Source organism: Simochromis diagramma, unplaced genomic scaffold (assembly GCF_900408965.1).
Source record: "Simochromis diagramma unplaced genomic scaffold, fSimDia1.1 OVJJ01000205.1, whole genome shotgun sequence".
Classification (NCBI taxonomy): Eukaryota; Metazoa; Chordata; class Actinopteri; order Cichliformes; family Cichlidae; genus Simochromis; species Simochromis diagramma.
The window spans coordinates 17,215,382-17,232,376 of NW_024386782.1; the positions used below are offsets into that span (position 1 = coordinate 17,215,382).

Genomic DNA, 16,995 nt, shown 5'->3' on the forward strand with positions numbered 1-16,995 from the left:
GTAGTAAAAGTTTATTTCAACTAGGGACAAAACAAAAAACTGTTCAGTACATGAATTTCCAAAATGTAGCGATGTTACATGATTTCTGATTTTCATGCATTGGTAAGAAATTAACTGCCAAACTCTACATTATGACCACACAATTTGAAATTGAGTGCAAAAGCACATTGAGTGCTCATTTAGTGTAGAAAAGCACTTTAAAAGAACCAGTCCATTTACCATTTACCAAAAGACCCAGAAAAAAGTGTTTCTTTTAGCACATTTCGTTCGTTAGTTATGAATGTAGTCCTGTAAAAAGATTTTTCTTAAAGCCAAGGACTCATTTTTGTCTAAGTCCAAATGTGCACTCAGTCATCCCCAAATCAGGATGTAGTATCTTTGTCCTCTCAAAGTCCAAGTGTGCTTTGTATTATGACTGGCCACATGCCCTGTAGTCACACTAAGCTAAAGTGCTGCTCAAGTGAGCTTGGAGCTCTATTCAGTGGAAGAGATGATTCTTTTCATTTAGCACTTTAGGCACATGATGGCTCTTGGGCTCATCACCCCGTGATTTGCTTATACCAAGGTGAGTTTCAAATGATCTCCTTAACGCCTATAGTTATGTTTCACAATTTGAAAACCCCGCAGGGTTGAGCAGAGGGCTCCCCCTAGTGGGTTTAATATAAAACAGCATTCACTGCTGTTTGCTGCAGTGCACGATATCTAATTGCAAAGTGAACCTCACAGCCAAAAATAACACAGGACTCTTCGCATTCCTGATAATTGCGCTGACCTGTTGAGATACAGGCTGATACTTTTGTAAAACTGGTGCAAGAAACGCACCGATTTGCAATATTTGAGGTCAAGTTACATGTGATTGCACCAAAAAAACAAAAACAAAAAAACATATACTATCTTTAGCACGCATGTAAGTTTCACGGTGTGGAATTTGGGGTTTATTATAAAGTTATTTAATGGGGTATACAGTGAGAGTTTAAGTTTACATGTTTTACGGAGCTTGTGTGAATTTCCATTAGCTGTCCACACCCCGCATGATCGTAACACTACAACACTGCGGGTGTGTTTTGATTATCGCAAATGATAACGCTTGAAAGGCAAAATCCCACTCCCTTGACAAATTTAAAATACTTCACTTCAAGGAGCTCAATACAATCGGGCGACCAGGCGCTACAAAACGAGCGCTCCCAACATACGCTCAGTTTGAACTGCGCCATGGCGTCGCTGTGTTTTCATTGGACAGTTTCGCGGTGACCCGGTAGCAAGTTGTGTGTGTATGTGTGTGTGGGGGGAGTTACAGCAGTTAGCATCACACTTCATCAGTGAAACCGCCAACGTCAGCTTTGTTAACAGGAAACAGCGGATCGGTTTATGTTATACACCGCTGTGAAAGACAGCGAAGCAAAAGGATACAACGTTTCTGTGAGCGCGGAGAGGATGTCTGTCCCGGCAGGAGAGGGATGAAGATGACACCACTGTTGTGGCGACTTGTGTCAGTGTGGCTAGCTGTTGTCTATTGGTGAGTTAGTTTAATTAGTCTCGTTTGAAAACAGTACTGTTGTTTCGCTGAAAAACACAAAATATTCAAACTGCCAAACAGCCCGAGTAAAGATTACCCCAAGGTTAACCTTTACATCGCTTTGTCTGGCTAGCTTGCGTAAACATTGTGGTGTGATGTGGCACCTGGCTGACTTCTGACTTGTTCGCAGACGAGTTAGCTTGAGTAGCTGACTTCTAACCAGCTAACTTTAAAGCGGGCTTGGGAAGCGTTAGCTTTAAACGACCTCGCGAAGTTGTTCACTTCATGAAAATGTTACCGTCTGGAAGCCAGAATATGATTTGAATGTTACCAGCCGCTTTAAAGTTTGGCACCTGTGCGAAGTCTGTCTGAGCTCTAGCTTAACTATTACCTTTCTACAAGACACTGACCAAGACAGCCTGGTTTACATACACACACACACACACACACGCTAATCTGCTCCGTGTACATCAGTGACAACCCATGCCGTGACGGATCAGACGTTACACAGGTTTGGTTCATCAGTTGCTGACAGGATTATGGGCCTTGCACGTCAGTCATGTCTGTCCTGTGGAAGCCTGAGTTTGCTGGGGCTCTGTAATTCTGACACAGAACATAGAGACAGGGTTTAGGATGAATGTGGGTTCTAGTCTTGATTTAATAGGATGGCAACAAACCATCAAACAAACTGCCTGCTGTGCTTCAGACAGAAGGGGAGGGAGGGACATGATGTAATATTTTATTAGGATGATGTTGGTGATGTTGGCATGGCCTACTTTCAACAGCATCAGTTTAGCTCTTATTTCAGACAGAAGCTTTACGTGATGCTGCTTTTGCCTTTTAATGTTTATCAGCTTTGTACCCCATGAAAAAGCCGTGGAATTTAATGAAGTTGTTGATGCCAGTAGAGTACCACAGCAGGAAGAGTACAAAACTCCTTTTACCATGTTAGAGAAACACTGATGTCATGGTATGATGTTACATGACCCATACATCTGATATACCAGGATTCAGTAGCTTTTTCTCCATATTTACATTTAGGGAGTGTAGCCGGCTGGTCGCAGCAGGTGGCTGCTCCTCCCTGAGCCTGGTTCTGCCAGAGGTTTCTTCCTGTTAAAAGGGAGTTTTTCTTATCCGCTGTCTACAAGTGGTTGCACATAGGGGATCGTCTGATTGTTGGGGGCTTCTCTCTATTATTGAAGGTCTTTACTCTAAGTATAAAGCACCTTTAGGTGACTGCTTTTGTGATTTGGTGCTATATAAATAAAACTGTATTTAACTAACTTTAATTACCGTATATCTAAAAAGCTGGTTCAGCATTTGTTTAAAAAAAAGTGTGTGATTTAATTTTTCTACCACTAATTTATTTCATTGAAGTAATAAACCACCATACAGGTGAAATCATACTATGTGTCATTTTTTCCTATCAGAGTCACATATCAGACATGTTTCCCAAGGACAGTCTGACAAGAGTGAGCACACATACATGATCTTTGCACTTGTGGTAGACGTGTTTCATCTGCTGCAGCGGTCAGCACTTCACTTCCACATATTAAGGCTGCTCTTTAAGTCTTTTTTTCATGGTGTTGCATTGGCACTACTATCACTTAAAAACTTAATCCTGTGTTTTGCAAATCCTGCATTTATACGACCCATTTCATTTCTCAAAGATAATAATAACATACAGTATACTGTGTAATACAAACGTTTAATGCATTTGCGGTGAGACTGAGCATATCTTAGCGTTTTGAATGTGATGGTGAGTGTTTTAACCCTTTGTAATTGGGTAATGAATTATTTAGCTGGCTGTGGCTCAGCACCACTGTTGCTCCTTTGGCATCACACTGTGGTAGATGACTTTCAATTAGAAAACAAATGCTCTGTTGTTCATGGGTGTTTTTGACTAGTCGAGCCTCACGTCAGATCAACACAAAAGCGATGCCAGCCAGGCAGCCGGCCAAGTAAAGTACCTGAGCTGGAATCCAGAATAAAATCCATGTCATGACCTGGGTTGTTGCCAAGTGACTGTTAGAGCGTGGCCTTTGAGGACACCAGTTTGACATTTTCGCAGCTATTTTAAGGCTTGTTACTGCTGTTTATTGTTGTTTTTCTGCCAAGGGGGCAGTCACTGTGACCCGGACCTTTTTCTTTTTGGGATTGTGTCACCCAATGGACTTGTAGGGTTCAAAATAAAGGCATATTTTAATATATAAGTGTATCCAAAATTCCAGCACCTCGAGACAAATGATTTTTGAACTGCAGAGACGTGAGTACCCTTAATTGATTCTTGCAGACTTCCACAGTCCTCTTGCCAGTTTCATCTGTTTCGAATGACATTTTAGACAAAGGAAATTGCAAGCTCTTCAGGCTTTTTATAGCTTTCACCTGCTTTGTGGGCATCAGTGAGCGTCATCTGTGTTAGCTGCATGGAGGCCAGCTTTGGAAATGTAATCAGCTACTAGGAGCATTTGGCCTTTTACAAGCCCTTATTAGTTAATTACATAAGGTTTTGACTCCTCTTCACTTGATAAGTGAAGAGGAGTCAAAACATTTGCAAATGCCACAATTAGGTTTTGTTCCAGTTTTTTAAGTTGATGAAAAAAAAAATGTACATAAACATTTAAAGACACTTTTTTTTTTTTTTAAATTTGGTTGTTATTCAGAAATATGCACAGTCATCCGAAGTAATCATCATTCCTCAAATACTTTCATCCTTCATCCCACAATTAAAACAATATTAGGATATGAATAACACATGAAAAGCAGGTCTCACAGACAGGTTGAGTAATGTGTGCTTGAGGTGTGTCTTTTGGCTCTGAAAACATTCCCTGGCTCTGCATGCAGATAAGATAAACTGATTCCTTGGGGTACGGCCACGTGAACGCTCGGTGCGTCACACTGGGCTGCAGGTTTCTCCGTTCATGACTCACTGCCCTGAAATAAAAGTGTTGTTTTGTTCGCTTGTTGCAAGAGTTTTAAAAGTTCCTCACATCCTCAGAATCCGAGCTCTTTGTTTTCCACAAAATGAAGTGACCCTGCTTTTCAAAACCGACTCGGTGGTATTGTGGCACTGACCGTCTTTCGCTCTGTCCCTTCGCTACCACAGTTGCTATGTTGGTTGCGCAGAGCTGCAAGGAGAGGCCCAGAGCCCCGTGTCCCCAAAGGAGGTCAGCTCGGAAGAAGAGCCTCAGGAACACTTCCATCATCACGAGGTAGCGTTGTGCAATACTGTACCAGAACTTACCTCATGGCTCAGAGCTTGTACAGGTCGATGTGATGAATAGCTTTTATGACCAGACACTTCACTATGCACTCCTTTGTTTGTTTAACAGCTCTGGAAACGCCTTGCTGTGCTAGATTTGTAGCAGATTAACAACAACATTATCTGAATATTTGGACTGAGCAAAGTTTTTTAGCAGCTCACTCAAATTTGGGGGTGTAATAATATCAGTGAAATGTTATTGTGTCGTGACTAGGTCGAGGAAAGCTTGGTCGTACCTGCCCCGCCTTTCCCTGAAAATGAGCCACCAACAGAAGACGATCGTGTCAAAGAGGAGCAGATGCCACAAGAAGTGGGCCAAAAAGAATATGATATGGTATAGTATGACTGCAGCTTTCATTTATATTTAATATTGCAATCACTGTCTGCTATGTAAGAATGTCAAAACATGTTTTAGCTAAGACTTCAAAAGGGTTTTACATCTTGTTTCCATCAGCATAAAACTTTCACCGCAAGAGAGGCAATCAAGGTCACGAACGTTCAGGGATATTCAGAGCTTTAAGTGTTTCATTGATCAGTCCAGCTCTGGTAAATGGGCCAAACAATACCATTGCACTCAACAGCGCAAATATCTTTATCCATCTTTGTCTTTATCCATCAGGCCTTTGAAGCAGACGAGTCTGCTGCTGAGGTAGAGCTGGAGGCAGACAAAGGAATATCACAACCTGAGCACAGCTCTGAAAGTCAGCATATAGAAATCTCTGCCACTCAAGATCAGGAGCATGCCTCCCCGCCGCCTTCCCCCGACTCTGTCGCTGCATTTTCTGCCGAAACTAACGACAGCCCCAGCAAAGTTAATCTTCAAGACAGCATCCCCAAGGGGCAAGTTACTGTTGTCAAATCTCACTGCTGATGTTTGTTTCATTTAATGCTCCTGCTAAAATGTTTTTTTTCCCTTTAATTTCAGAGTCCCGGGCGATGCCTTAGATGTAGCTGCTTCTGAGGTCAATGATTCTGACCTGCCTCCTGCTGAATGTGAAGAAGAAGAGAACAATCCATATGGCAGTGACAGGTAGGTACAGTTAACATTTCACCCTTTGAAAGATTTTAAAAACCTCTGGATGTAGTTAAATAAATAAATTCATTCTCGACTCTCTTTAAACGATGGCAACGATGCATTTTTCATTACTACAGCAGCCCTCCAATTGTTCTGGAGAACACTTCCAATGTTCACACTGCAGGTACTAAAGTCCACACTGATGTTCCTCTGAGTTCTCCTGCTGGTCACGGTACGCAGCACCTGGAATCCAACGTCTCGCACACACTCAAGGAGGCGGTAAGGAGCGTGGATTCAATGTGAACTATTTTTCCTTTCACGCCAGAGGAGCTGTCCCAGCTCTCATTTTCTCATTATCTGTGACAGGACTTGAGCTCCCCTGGTACCACAGACACAGATTCAAGTGTGAGCACCAAAGACCCCGAGGACATCCCCACTTTTGATGAGTGGAAACGCAAGATGATGGAGGTGGAGAATGAAAAAAGTACGATCAGAATATGAATTTTGAAATTGCAGCCATTTCTGTACTAGAATAAACTGCAAAAGTGTGAAAATATATATCTCTATATATCCCCCCCATTTTTTTTTTTCTCACCATAGCTCAGTCTACTCACACTTCCGACAACGTGGGTTCTCATACGGTGAAGAAGGTCCAGAAGAACTTTAATAACTACGCCTCAGTGGAGTGTGGGGCCAAGATACTTGGCGCTAACCCAGAGGCTAAGGTATAAAATGATGCTTATGTTTTCCATTCACCATGAAATCATAAAATCTGCCTCTCCTGCTGGATGTTGACACAGTGACAAATTCAACTCATACTTCTTTGTTCAATGCAGAGCACTTCAGCCATATTGAAGGAGAATATGGATTTATACATGCTAAACCCCTGCAGTAATAAAATCTGGTATGTTGCATCCCTTTCCTTCTATCCACAAATGAGTCAATTCTCTTTTTCTCTCCTCTTAAACCCAGTTTTCTATTTTTTTTCCACCCTCTCTCTGATGCTCAGGTTCATTATTGAGCTCTGTGAGCCCATCCAGGTGAAGCAGTTGGTCATCGCCAACTTTGAACTCTTCTCGTCTACACCTAAAGACTTTCTTGTGTCCATTAGTAATAGGTATGCCCAGTGGCTATGCTGTCGGATCTGTCATGTCATCTTTTTAATATCTTCTAAAAGAAGATCACATTTTCACTTATTTACATTTTCATTTGTCATCTTTTTTGTTTCTTGCTGTAATTTCCAGCGACACCAAGCTGCAGCTTCAGTCATCGACTAATCTGACTGTGCTGTATGAATCTACTTTTGCAGGTACCCAACAAATAAATGGCTAAAGCTGGGAACCTTTCACGCCCGGGATGAACGTACAGTTCAGAGCTTCCCACTGGATGAGCATCTTTATGCAAAATATGTAAAGGTGAGCATTATATTCTTTTTTTGTTTTGTTGTTTGTTTGAATTATTTCGCTATATCTCCTTTATTCTCTGCTGAATGTGTGCAACAAATTGCTGTAATCTTTCAGTGTAATTACATTACGAACAGTTGTTTCGATCTGCAGCTGACTATTACCCGACTGTACTGTAGGAGTGTTTTTTTTCTTTGTCCCTGGTGTTGCTGATATTTCTCTTTGTATTCTTGGTAGATTTGTCAGCTTCGCGTCTTAAATGCATGTAATGTGGCTTTGCCATTTTGAAAAGTGTTAGAGATGCTGTTGCCATTTGCCTGAGTGACTCAGGTGAAGCCAGCATACTCTCTCTAGTCTCGTTTTAATGCATGCTGACATCTCTTTTAATATTTCTCTTTTTCCCCTTTTCTCTTGCTTCAGATGTTCACCAAGTACATAAAGGTTAGCTTGTCCTTCTTGTAGTGCTCTGTCATTGGGTGAACTGAACAGTAAACGTGTAGGGGAGTGTGTTTTGTGTCTAACTGCTGTGATCCGAATGAAACAGAATCAGATCTAACTTGCTGTGCTGCCTGCAAACCATTGTAACGTCCAGTGGCTGCTTTTCCAAAGTGTTTATTTCAGACATGTGAACATTTGATAATCCTCGGAATAATACCCATTATTATGTTTCTCAAATTTCTCTGATTTCCTAGTTACACAGTCTGTCAACCCATCATTTTTTTTTCATTACACTAATTGACTTTATAACAAAATCAATGCTTTGCTGTTAATTAATAACTCTGCTGATGATTTTATAAACCTGCAACACAAGATATGAAATAATCTGAATGACTTTTGCATTTTTTTACATTTTTTGTTGTAGGTAGAGCTGGTCTCTCACTTTGGCTCTGAACATTTCTGCCCACTTAGTCTCATAAGGTACGTGATAGTGCTCCTAACGCACAGCATGCAGTGTGAAGCAAATCAAATCTATTTAAATAAGTCACAATCGGTATATTGCACAAGAAGCAAGAAACCATAACACAACATAAGCTAAGATAGCGTCTGATTTTTGGTACTACATCAAGGTTTTGGTTAGAAAAAGTGGAACTAACCTGTTGGCAGTTGTTTCCTGCTTCTGCAGAGTTTAAAGATGCATTTAAATCACAGTTTCAGAAACTGCTGACTAATAGTTTTTGAGGAAGTGAAAACTATTTGGTGACTTGGAGCAAACAAGAATTGGTTGTACAAGTTTGAATATATAAGTGTGCATACAGGCTCAAATATGTACACATCCCCCCCCATTAGTCTTTGTTAGATGTTTATGCATTTATCCAGTCCTAGACCAGGTTTGATGTGTGTTTGAGATTATTAGCGTATCTGTAACCGGAAGGTCGTCGGTTCGATCCGTGGGCTCTCTGTCCTGGTCATTGTGTCCTTGGTCAAGACACTTTACCCTACCGCCTACTGGTGTTGGCCAGAGGGGCCGATGGCGCCATATGGCAGCCTGGCTTCTGTCAGTCTGCCCCAGGGCAGCTGTGGCTACAACTGTAGCTTGCCTCCACCAGTGTGTGAATGTGAATGAATAGTGGCATTGTAAAGCACTTTGGGTGCCTTGAAAAGCGCTATATAAATCCAATCCGTTATTATTATTATTTCTTTCAGTTGTGTCCAAGTTGTAACTGTTTAGCTGTTGATTTGAAGTGAAGCTGAAGAATTTGGAATTGGTCTTCCTCCTTCATTATTTCATTAACTATGAGCAGTGAGGTTTCCTGGGTTGTTTCTTAACATTTTCCTCTTATTTGAGTGTGACAGTTTGAAACTTCTGACCACAACTGTAAATTACTTTCAGTGTGACTGTGGTTATAGATTTGGATCCTTATTTTTATGACAGGGTGTTTGGTACAAGCATGGTGGAAGAATATGAGGAGATAGTTGATCCCTCAGAAAGGCCAGATGATCAGGACGACGACTTGGGTAAGAACAGAGGATGTTGTAGCTAAAATTACTGTAAACTTGCTGTTAAAAGAAAAAAAAAATAGACTTGTTAAACTTGGTGTAAGTGCAGTTGTCAGTACAGTTTGAGAATAATAAATTAGTATTGAAATCATCCCTTTTGAATTTTTTTTTTAAAGTTTTGTTTTGTGTAAAACTAAGCTAATGTCATAGTAGTTTACTTTACATTTATATTGGTTGGTGATTTTAATTTCTTACATATATATGAAAGCGTTTAATAACACTCCCTACAGATTATCCCTCTGGATCGGCACCTGGTGAGGCTGATTTAATTGGATCAGCAAAAGGCAAGTCTGATTTTAAACTCCTACAGCATGAAGATGAGTACATTTGTTCTCAAGCTCAGATTGTGTTTGTGTGAACTTGTGACCGATGTTATCATTTGCTCTTCAGATGCTATTTTAAACATGGTGAACAATATTGCTGTCAACGTTCTTGGAGGAGGCACAGAGATGAATGGTACGGACAACACGCCATATATGCATATAACACTCTACTGTTTTCTTATTTTACCTTGTCTAGAGTAAACATAATAAAAGCTATCCAAATTTCCCAAAAAGTCAGGGTCCGGTGTAAATGTAAAATTAAAACAGTCTGTGGGTTTAATTTGAAACCCTACCATGCAAATATAAAAACATATACTAAGCCTTTGGAAATTTGTAAGTCATTTAACCTGCAATCCAACCTGATTCCTTGATGTTAGGGGATGTGTTAGTGTACACGACATAAAGAGAGGCCTGGATTAACTCAACCAGACGAAACCAAACCAGTTAAAATCTCATATTAATCAACAAGGAAAATAATATTTGGATTCTAAAACTACAAAAACACAGCTTGACTACAATGTGTTACTGATAAAAAAATAAAAAGTACATTCATCAACTGTAATACAAATATATAACATTCAAGAGAAAGATATTTGAATTTCAGCATTTTATGCTGCACATTGTTCTAGTTTTATATAAATACAGCTTTTAAATCATTTGTTTTTAATTTCTGTTTCACACACTTTTCTGACACTTTTTTTGTAAAGTTATTCGTCTTTTCAGTCTTATACAACGTTCAGGATTGACAAGCTTATTTTTGTTTAGTTTTTTCCTTTAATCAAAAATGTTGAAGTTGACTAAACTGTACTTTTGAAACATTTGTTGTTGATTTAAATTTTTCTGATTTTCTTTTTTTCAGGCAGCCTTTCAACCCAAGAAGTGAACATAACTGAGCCATCGCAGCCCCTTGAATCCACCACTGAAACTACTATTACTACTACTTCAGTGTGAGTACCTGTCAGATGTACCACAGGTTCACTATTTTACTCCCATTGATTACCTGTGTTATCTATAGTGTTTTTCATTTTTTAATAGTTAGTAGATTTTGCACGTCCCTCTGAGCCTCTTCACACAAATGCAATAGTGCTCCCTGTGACCTATGGCGTGGCGTTTTCGATGTGTAAAAGTGAGAGATGGTTTTAAACTGACCACAGGCAAACTTTCAACAAATGCTGGTATTGTTTTCAGAGGTGGAAAAAAGCATTTTAGAAATTTCAGCAAACCAAATTGTATTTTTATTATCAGAACTGAAAAGTGATGAATAATGCCGCAGGTCATGGAGCACTGCTGTGTTTCACTAAAATACATAAAGGATAAGCTGCGGTTTTAATTTCTGTACGTGTGTAGACGACACTGGTTAAGGCTATAAGTCTTTTACAGTTTTTGCTCTTCTCTGCATTTAATATTTACGACATTGTCCTCGTTTCTCCAGTCCAGACTCTGAAGACGTGCAGATTTCACAAGACACTGATATCCCTGAAACTGTGGAAAACTCTGCCCTAGAGACGTCAACCACATCTGAAGGTGTCAAACAAGAGCTCCCACCCATGGAGGAAAAAATAGTTCTTCCTTTAGACAAGGATGAGGAAGAACCTATCAGCTCTACAATCATCCTTCTGGATAAGGAGGATGACTTGGAAGAAGAGAAAAAGGATCATCATGAGAGACAACAGGAAAGCTTAAAGTACTGCCCTCCAGTTCCTTCACTTTCTTCTCCATGCTCCTGTGCAGCTTCTCTTCTGAAGTATTTCCAGCAGCAGTGTTCTGCCTCACTATCCAAACACAGGGAATGCCAAACAGCAGAAAGACAGCAAATAATTCCTTCTACCCAAACACCATCTTGGCACCCACCTACGCACTCATCTGCCCACCCCGAACCTCAGCAGCACCCGAGTGAGCTGCATCAGCTCCAAGACAAAGAACAAGCTTCTGAGCAGGAGCCAGAGAGTGAAGCTGTAGAATCGGAGGTATCACAGCCTGCTGGGAACACAGAAGAATCTGCATCTGGATCGCCTCTGCTGGAGCCCAGTCAAACCATGACGCTCCCCAAACCCAGCGATGCTGATTCATCTGCAGCCAAACCTACCCATATTGTGGAAACGCCACAGCTGTCCACCTTGGAACCGGCAAAGGAGCCAGGGCCAGAGAACAGCCAGGATGTGCTGGAGGAAGAAGAGCACATGGAGCCTTCGGCTTCTCTCAGTAGCTCTGTCCCCGTAAAACCAAGCACCAGTGCCACAGCAGACGACATATCGGTGGCACCCCCAGAGGAGAAGCTGGAGATTGATGTCACTCAAGTAGAAACAAATGTCCTCATTCAAACCCAAGACAAAACAGATCCATCTCCAGTCCCTGCACCCACAGGCTCCCCTCATTTAGAGCAGCAGCCTGACTCAGCTGTTGTACCCGAAAGCAGCACTGCTTCTTCTGAAGTATCCCCCCCTGCTCCAGAACCTGCTGCAGAACCTGAGCCTTCTGGCGGTCACGCAGCCATCGCAAATGCTAAAATGGAGGATTTTGCAGACGACATCTCAGCATCTTCAAGTGGCAACGGTCAGCTGCCTCGCCCATCCTCCCCAACTCCTCCTTCACCCACCTCACCGTCCCTCTCGGACATCTATGCAGAGCCCCCTAATGGCACAGAGCAGAACGGGAACCCGGTGCACAGCTCGAGCCAGAAAGAGTCGGTCTTCATGAGACTCAACAACCGCATTAAGGCCCTGGAGATGAACATGTCACTGAGCGGACGCTACCTGGAGCAGCTTAGCCAGAGGTGAGGATGGTGGAAGGACATGAGGAGTGAGGAAAACAAAAATACAAAGGTTGTTTTTGTTAATGAGCTGAGGTTACAGTGATCCTTTTTAAAAAAAAAAAAATCTTCTTCTTCGTCGTCTTCTTCTTAAGGTATCGAAAGCAGATGGAAGAGATGCAAAAGGCTTTCAACAAAACCATCATTAAACTGCAGAACACTTCCAGAATTGCAGAGGAGCAGGTAAACAATAACACACAGTTTTCATGCAGAGCTCTTTGTCTGACTTTGAGATGGCTGCTTCTTTCCAAAATCTTTTCTTGCTGTTTGTTTTGACTGTAGAACAGCCACACGATGTAGCAGCTGCCTCCAAGGGTCAGATGTGTTTTACCTCAAAGCTCTTTGGGATCCAAATTGCGCTAATCAATATTTTCTATTAGCGATGGCTCAAACACCTACCCTTAACTGGCTTTGCAATTCCTCACAACTCAACATGGAATTCAACTCATTGTTTTGTTTTTATGGTCCATTAACGCACCGTTTACTCTAAGTTAGAAAGAGGGCGAATAGACCTATTGGAGAGTTGTCAGGTGGGCAGGAGCTCAACTGCACATGAATGCTAATGTTGCTCCATATTTTTGTGGTGCAGTCAGTAAAATAGTCACAATGTTTCAGTTTCATGTAGCTCATTGTTTTAGCTTATGACCACAGTAGATTTGTTTTGGTCCACTACAGAAGACATAAATAATAGACTGGATATCAGCAGCAAATAACGATATCAGATTTGACCATATTTTAAACACACTTAAAAAAAGAGAGAGTAGCAAAAATAATTTCAAGTTGGTCCCATTTTGCACTTTTGTTTCAAGTGTTGCAATGAAAAGTCAACAACACAAAATTGTGTTTGGAAGAGAAATTTCAAAGGGAAATGCCTCTGTGTTTGTCTGCAAGTGAACAGAGCAAGCACTTATTATACCCCAAAATACTTACTCATCATACCTTTGCATATCATTTCAGTGACGTGAACCTGTGCGGTTGGTTGCTAATGTGTTGCCTTTTTACGCCCATAGGACCAACGTCAGACTGAATCCATCCAGTTTCTTCAGGGTCAACTGGAGAACGTGACTCAGCTGGTTCTCAACTTGTCCGTCAGAGTCAGCCAACTGCAGAATGAGGTGTGTGCAACACTCCGGGCACAAAGCTGTCATCTGCAGTCCTGTTTTTTCCTGCCTTTTCCCAAATGGAGTAAATTGAGTCTTCTCACTCAGTCATTAGGGTGCGCTGGTGCTCTTGCTCATTAGGTGCTTTTGCATGAGGAGAAGCTGCTAATATTTAACCAACTTTATAAAAACCCCTCACAGTGTATTTATAACACTTTTTGTCAGAGTACTTTCTGTCCTCATCATCAACATATCACATGTTACTTAAAATCACTTTCCTGCGTTCCAGGTATCAGACAGGCAGAATTACCTGCTGCTGTCTCTCTTCTTGTGTCTGTCTCTCTGCCTTCTACTGTGTGCCAACCACTGTCGCCTCTCCACTGTACCTCCAACCACAGAACCAGAGCCACCCTCGCCTAAGAGCTACACCTACTGCTGTCCTGAAAGGTACAAACACAACTTCTGCCACCTGAAGCCATAAGTAGAAAGAGAGCACTTCAAATGGGCTCTTAGGAGTTGTGAGGAGAAGTTGCAGTGCAATGAGTGATTTTTACTCATTAGGACAATTTGAGTTGTTCATCAAGATATCTTGATAAAGGTGGTGTGTGCTGTCTTTTCCACTAACCATTAATACACTGAATGTTATCCTTAGCAGACAGTTCTCCTGCTGTGATGAACTGGGTTTGAAGAGGAGTGCGTCCTATCCACTCATAAACTCTGACTCATTCCAGTTAGCCACCACTGAAGGTGAAGTTGCACCACATAACACAGAAAGTTTTAAGAATCTGCTTTTTATTTAGCTAAAAATTGCTAATCAGTTTGTAGAAATTAACCTTTTTTTCTGTAACAGGCCCAGAATGCATGCATGCAGAGGGAACAGAGAGTCTTTATCCAGCAAACAGAAAGGTGTGTAATGCTTTTAGTAGCGTGGTTTGTGGGGGAAGGGGGGGCTTGGTCAGTATATCACGATGTGTGAGTTTCAAAACTGTCAAAAAAAGAACTTGCAAGGAGATGCAATATTGAGTAGTGCGCAGCATGGAAACCCCACCAGTGGGGAGTTTTTACTGAGTTCAGTAAGCTGCGAACCATTATAAATTTGCAACTAGTAAACTGAACGTTGGGGTTTAGCACAATGCACTGGTGTTGTATTGTCACAGTGTAATATCAGGAAGGTATTAACCCTTTTACCAGGGTATCGTGATTAAAATGCATCTCATGTTTCTGCCTCGTCCGATTCTTTTCTTATACAGAGGAGACGCCGTAAGATGAAACCCCTAGAAAAGGTGGAGACTCTGAAACCCTCCTTACAGTCTTCTCCTGAGCTGACCAATGGAGTATGCAACGGAGCGCCTGTCACCACAAACCCCATCCCCCTTACAAAAAATTTACTTCACCCTACCTTTAGAGACTCACCGTCAGAGGGGAGCTCGGAGGGATCTTCTCATTCAGACGACCCCTCTTTCTGTGGCCTCACCACAGCCTGCTCTCGAATCTGTGACGGCCTCCCTCCACCCAAGAGCCGGGCAGAGAAACGGGCATGGCGACGCAGGCGTCCTAAGCCCAGCTGCACGGTGGTGGATTTTCTTCACGCTCCTCAGAGGGACAAAAGTGAACCGTTGCCCATTTCGACCATAGAAGACATCATGAGGAGGAAATCAGAGCCAAGCACTAAGACATTTGTGGCGCTCTCAGGTCCCGTCTAACTCAAACAGTGACAAAAACCTCCCCCTCACCCACTGCTCAACTCTTTCTAAAAGAGGACATCTGTTTACTTTTGTGGGCAAAGGCAGCTTTAAGTTTCAACGCGAGACAATCTGTTCGCTCTTAAAGTTCATTTTATTTTCATCGTCACTGTTCAGTTCTTATCATTTGCATTTGTTTTACTTCAAATCAAAAAAATGTCTTCCCAGCTTTCCATTAAAGCTTTTTCCTCTTTTGGTTGTGAATAGTGAACGTGATTATTGACCCAACAGGTCTCAAGATGTGAACGTCTTATTTTTGTTGTTGTTGAAGGAATTTCCACTTTCAAAACACAAATCCGAATATCATGTGACCAGGAATCAAGAACTGAAACAATTATTTGCTGTGGCTAATCTCTCTTTCAAAATAAAAGCTGCTATGTTACTTCAGGTAACATTTGCCCCCCTCAACAAAGAATGGGTTAAATAGCTTATTACTGGTACTGGGTTGGACTTCAAACATCAACATCAAAGAAACATTTTGGTCCATATTTACATCCAAGTTGTGTTTATGATTGAATCTCCTATTAGTGGTGAGTGGATTGAAATCTAGTGACTGTGGAGGCTGTTTGAGTGCAGTGAACTCATTTTTATGTACACATAGTTTGAACTGTGTGTTATCCAGATGGAAGCAGCCATCAGAAGACGGACACACAGTTGACATAAAAGGATGGACATGTTAAGCAACAATACTGTGGTAGGTTATGGTGTTCTAAGAGGCCCAAAGTTTGCCAATATAATACCCCCCCCCACACCATTACACAGCTAATCACCAGCCTTCATGTTCATGCCGAGTTCTGAACCTGGACAGGCACCTTTTTTTTTTTTTCACTCGGTGTGGCGATTTGCTGCTGTAGCCCATCTGTTGTGCTTTCAGAGATGCTATTCTTCGTACTTTGGTTGTAACAGGATGTTATTTGACTTGCTGTTTCCTTCCTATCAGGGTGCTCAAAGCATTCTCCTCTAACATCTGTCATCAACAGGGTTTTTTTGGGGGGGTTTTGGCCTACAGAGCTGTTGCTCACTGGATATTTCCTCTTTCTCAGACTATTCTCTGTAAACACTACAGACAGTTGTGGTAAAACCCCAGTACATCGACACTTTCTGAGACACTCAAACCAGCCAGTCACCAACAACCACGTTACAATCAAAGCCACTTATATCACCTTTTCCCCTCATGCTAATGCTCACTTTAACTTCAGCTGGTCCTCTTGACCACGCCTATATGCACTGCGATGCGATTGGCTCATTACGGGTTTGTGTTAACGAGGAGGTGAACAGGTGTACCTAATGAAGTGGCCGTTTTTACCTTCAGTCTTTGGTGTGTTTTAGCTTTTAAATGTTAAATTCTCCCCTCAGTTTGCTGCATTGTTGAGTCATCTTGCAGAGCAGGAATCGTGCGCTACTTTGACACTCATGAATTTCATGACTAATAACACTCTTACTGTAGAAGCTTACATTAAATTCCGAGCGATGCTGCAAATGCCATTAGGAGAAAATTAAAATGATCAGCTGCGATGGATTTGAGCTCAGACCTCCCGAGCTGAAAGCCTGCACTTCACCGAAGCACTCGGAGCAGGTCAATGAGCCCCTGGCCTCTGGAGCGATGATCTGTTGTTGACCCTGAGCCCCGGAGGAAAATAATGATACCCCTGCAATCAGAGTGACACAGAATCACCCCAGAGAGATGACACTGAGTATCAGAAGGTTCTGCTGGCAGCATGTGATTGATGCGTAGTGTTGGTGTTTGCATAATGTTGTGCTTGCTTCTGTATACAGTTCTTCAATGCCAGTTGTGGTTGACTGCATTAAGAAGGATGTTGCGTCGCA

The 16,995-nt window shown here is 41.8% G+C and overlaps 1 protein-coding gene across 3 annotated transcripts; it reads left to right on the plus strand.

Annotated features, from left to right (window-relative positions):
- Positions 1-1,212: 1,212 nt before the first annotated feature.
- Positions 1,213-15,372, plus strand: LOC120727849 (SUN domain-containing ossification factor-like). Of its 3 annotated transcripts, none has more exons than XM_040022406.1 (24): positions 1,213-1,516; positions 4,623-4,728; positions 4,993-5,112; positions 5,398-5,618; positions 5,704-5,808; positions 5,931-6,072; positions 6,160-6,277; positions 6,394-6,518; positions 6,630-6,697; positions 6,803-6,910; positions 7,103-7,208; positions 7,617-7,637; positions 8,059-8,114; positions 9,070-9,152; positions 9,425-9,478; positions 9,585-9,650; positions 10,377-10,464; positions 10,950-12,290; positions 12,422-12,509; positions 13,337-13,441; positions 13,716-13,873; positions 14,079-14,173; positions 14,277-14,332; positions 14,677-15,372. In XM_040022406.1, exons 1-24 carry the CDS (start codon positions 1,458-1,460, stop codon positions 15,127-15,129), a joined length of 3,942 nt encoding a protein of 1,313 aa, XP_039878340.1. In that variant the 5' UTR covers positions 1,213-1,457; the 3' UTR covers positions 15,130-15,372. The 3 variants fall into 3 exon arrangements, with proteins under 3 accessions (XP_039878340.1, XP_039878341.1, XP_039878342.1); XM_040022407.1 differs by having other exon boundaries at positions 14,082-14,173; XM_040022408.1 differs by lacking the exon at positions 7,617-7,637 and having other exon boundaries at positions 1,214-1,516.
- Positions 15,373-16,995: the final 1,623 nt, after the last annotated feature.

Excerpts from the sequence above, each read along its gene's own strand:
- LOC120727849 (XM_040022406.1), top strand. The coding sequence starts at position 1,458 with ATGAAGATGACACCACTGTTGTGGCGACTTGTGTCAGTGTGGCTAGCT. Across the intron at positions 6,073-6,159 it reads CGCACACACTCAAGGAGGCG|GACTTGAGCTCCCCTGGTAC; the intron begins GTAAGGAGCGTG and ends TATCTGTGACAG. Across the intron at positions 10,465-10,949 it reads ACTATTACTACTACTTCAGT|TCCAGACTCTGAAGACGTGC; the intron begins GTGAGTACCTGT and ends TCGTTTCTCCAG.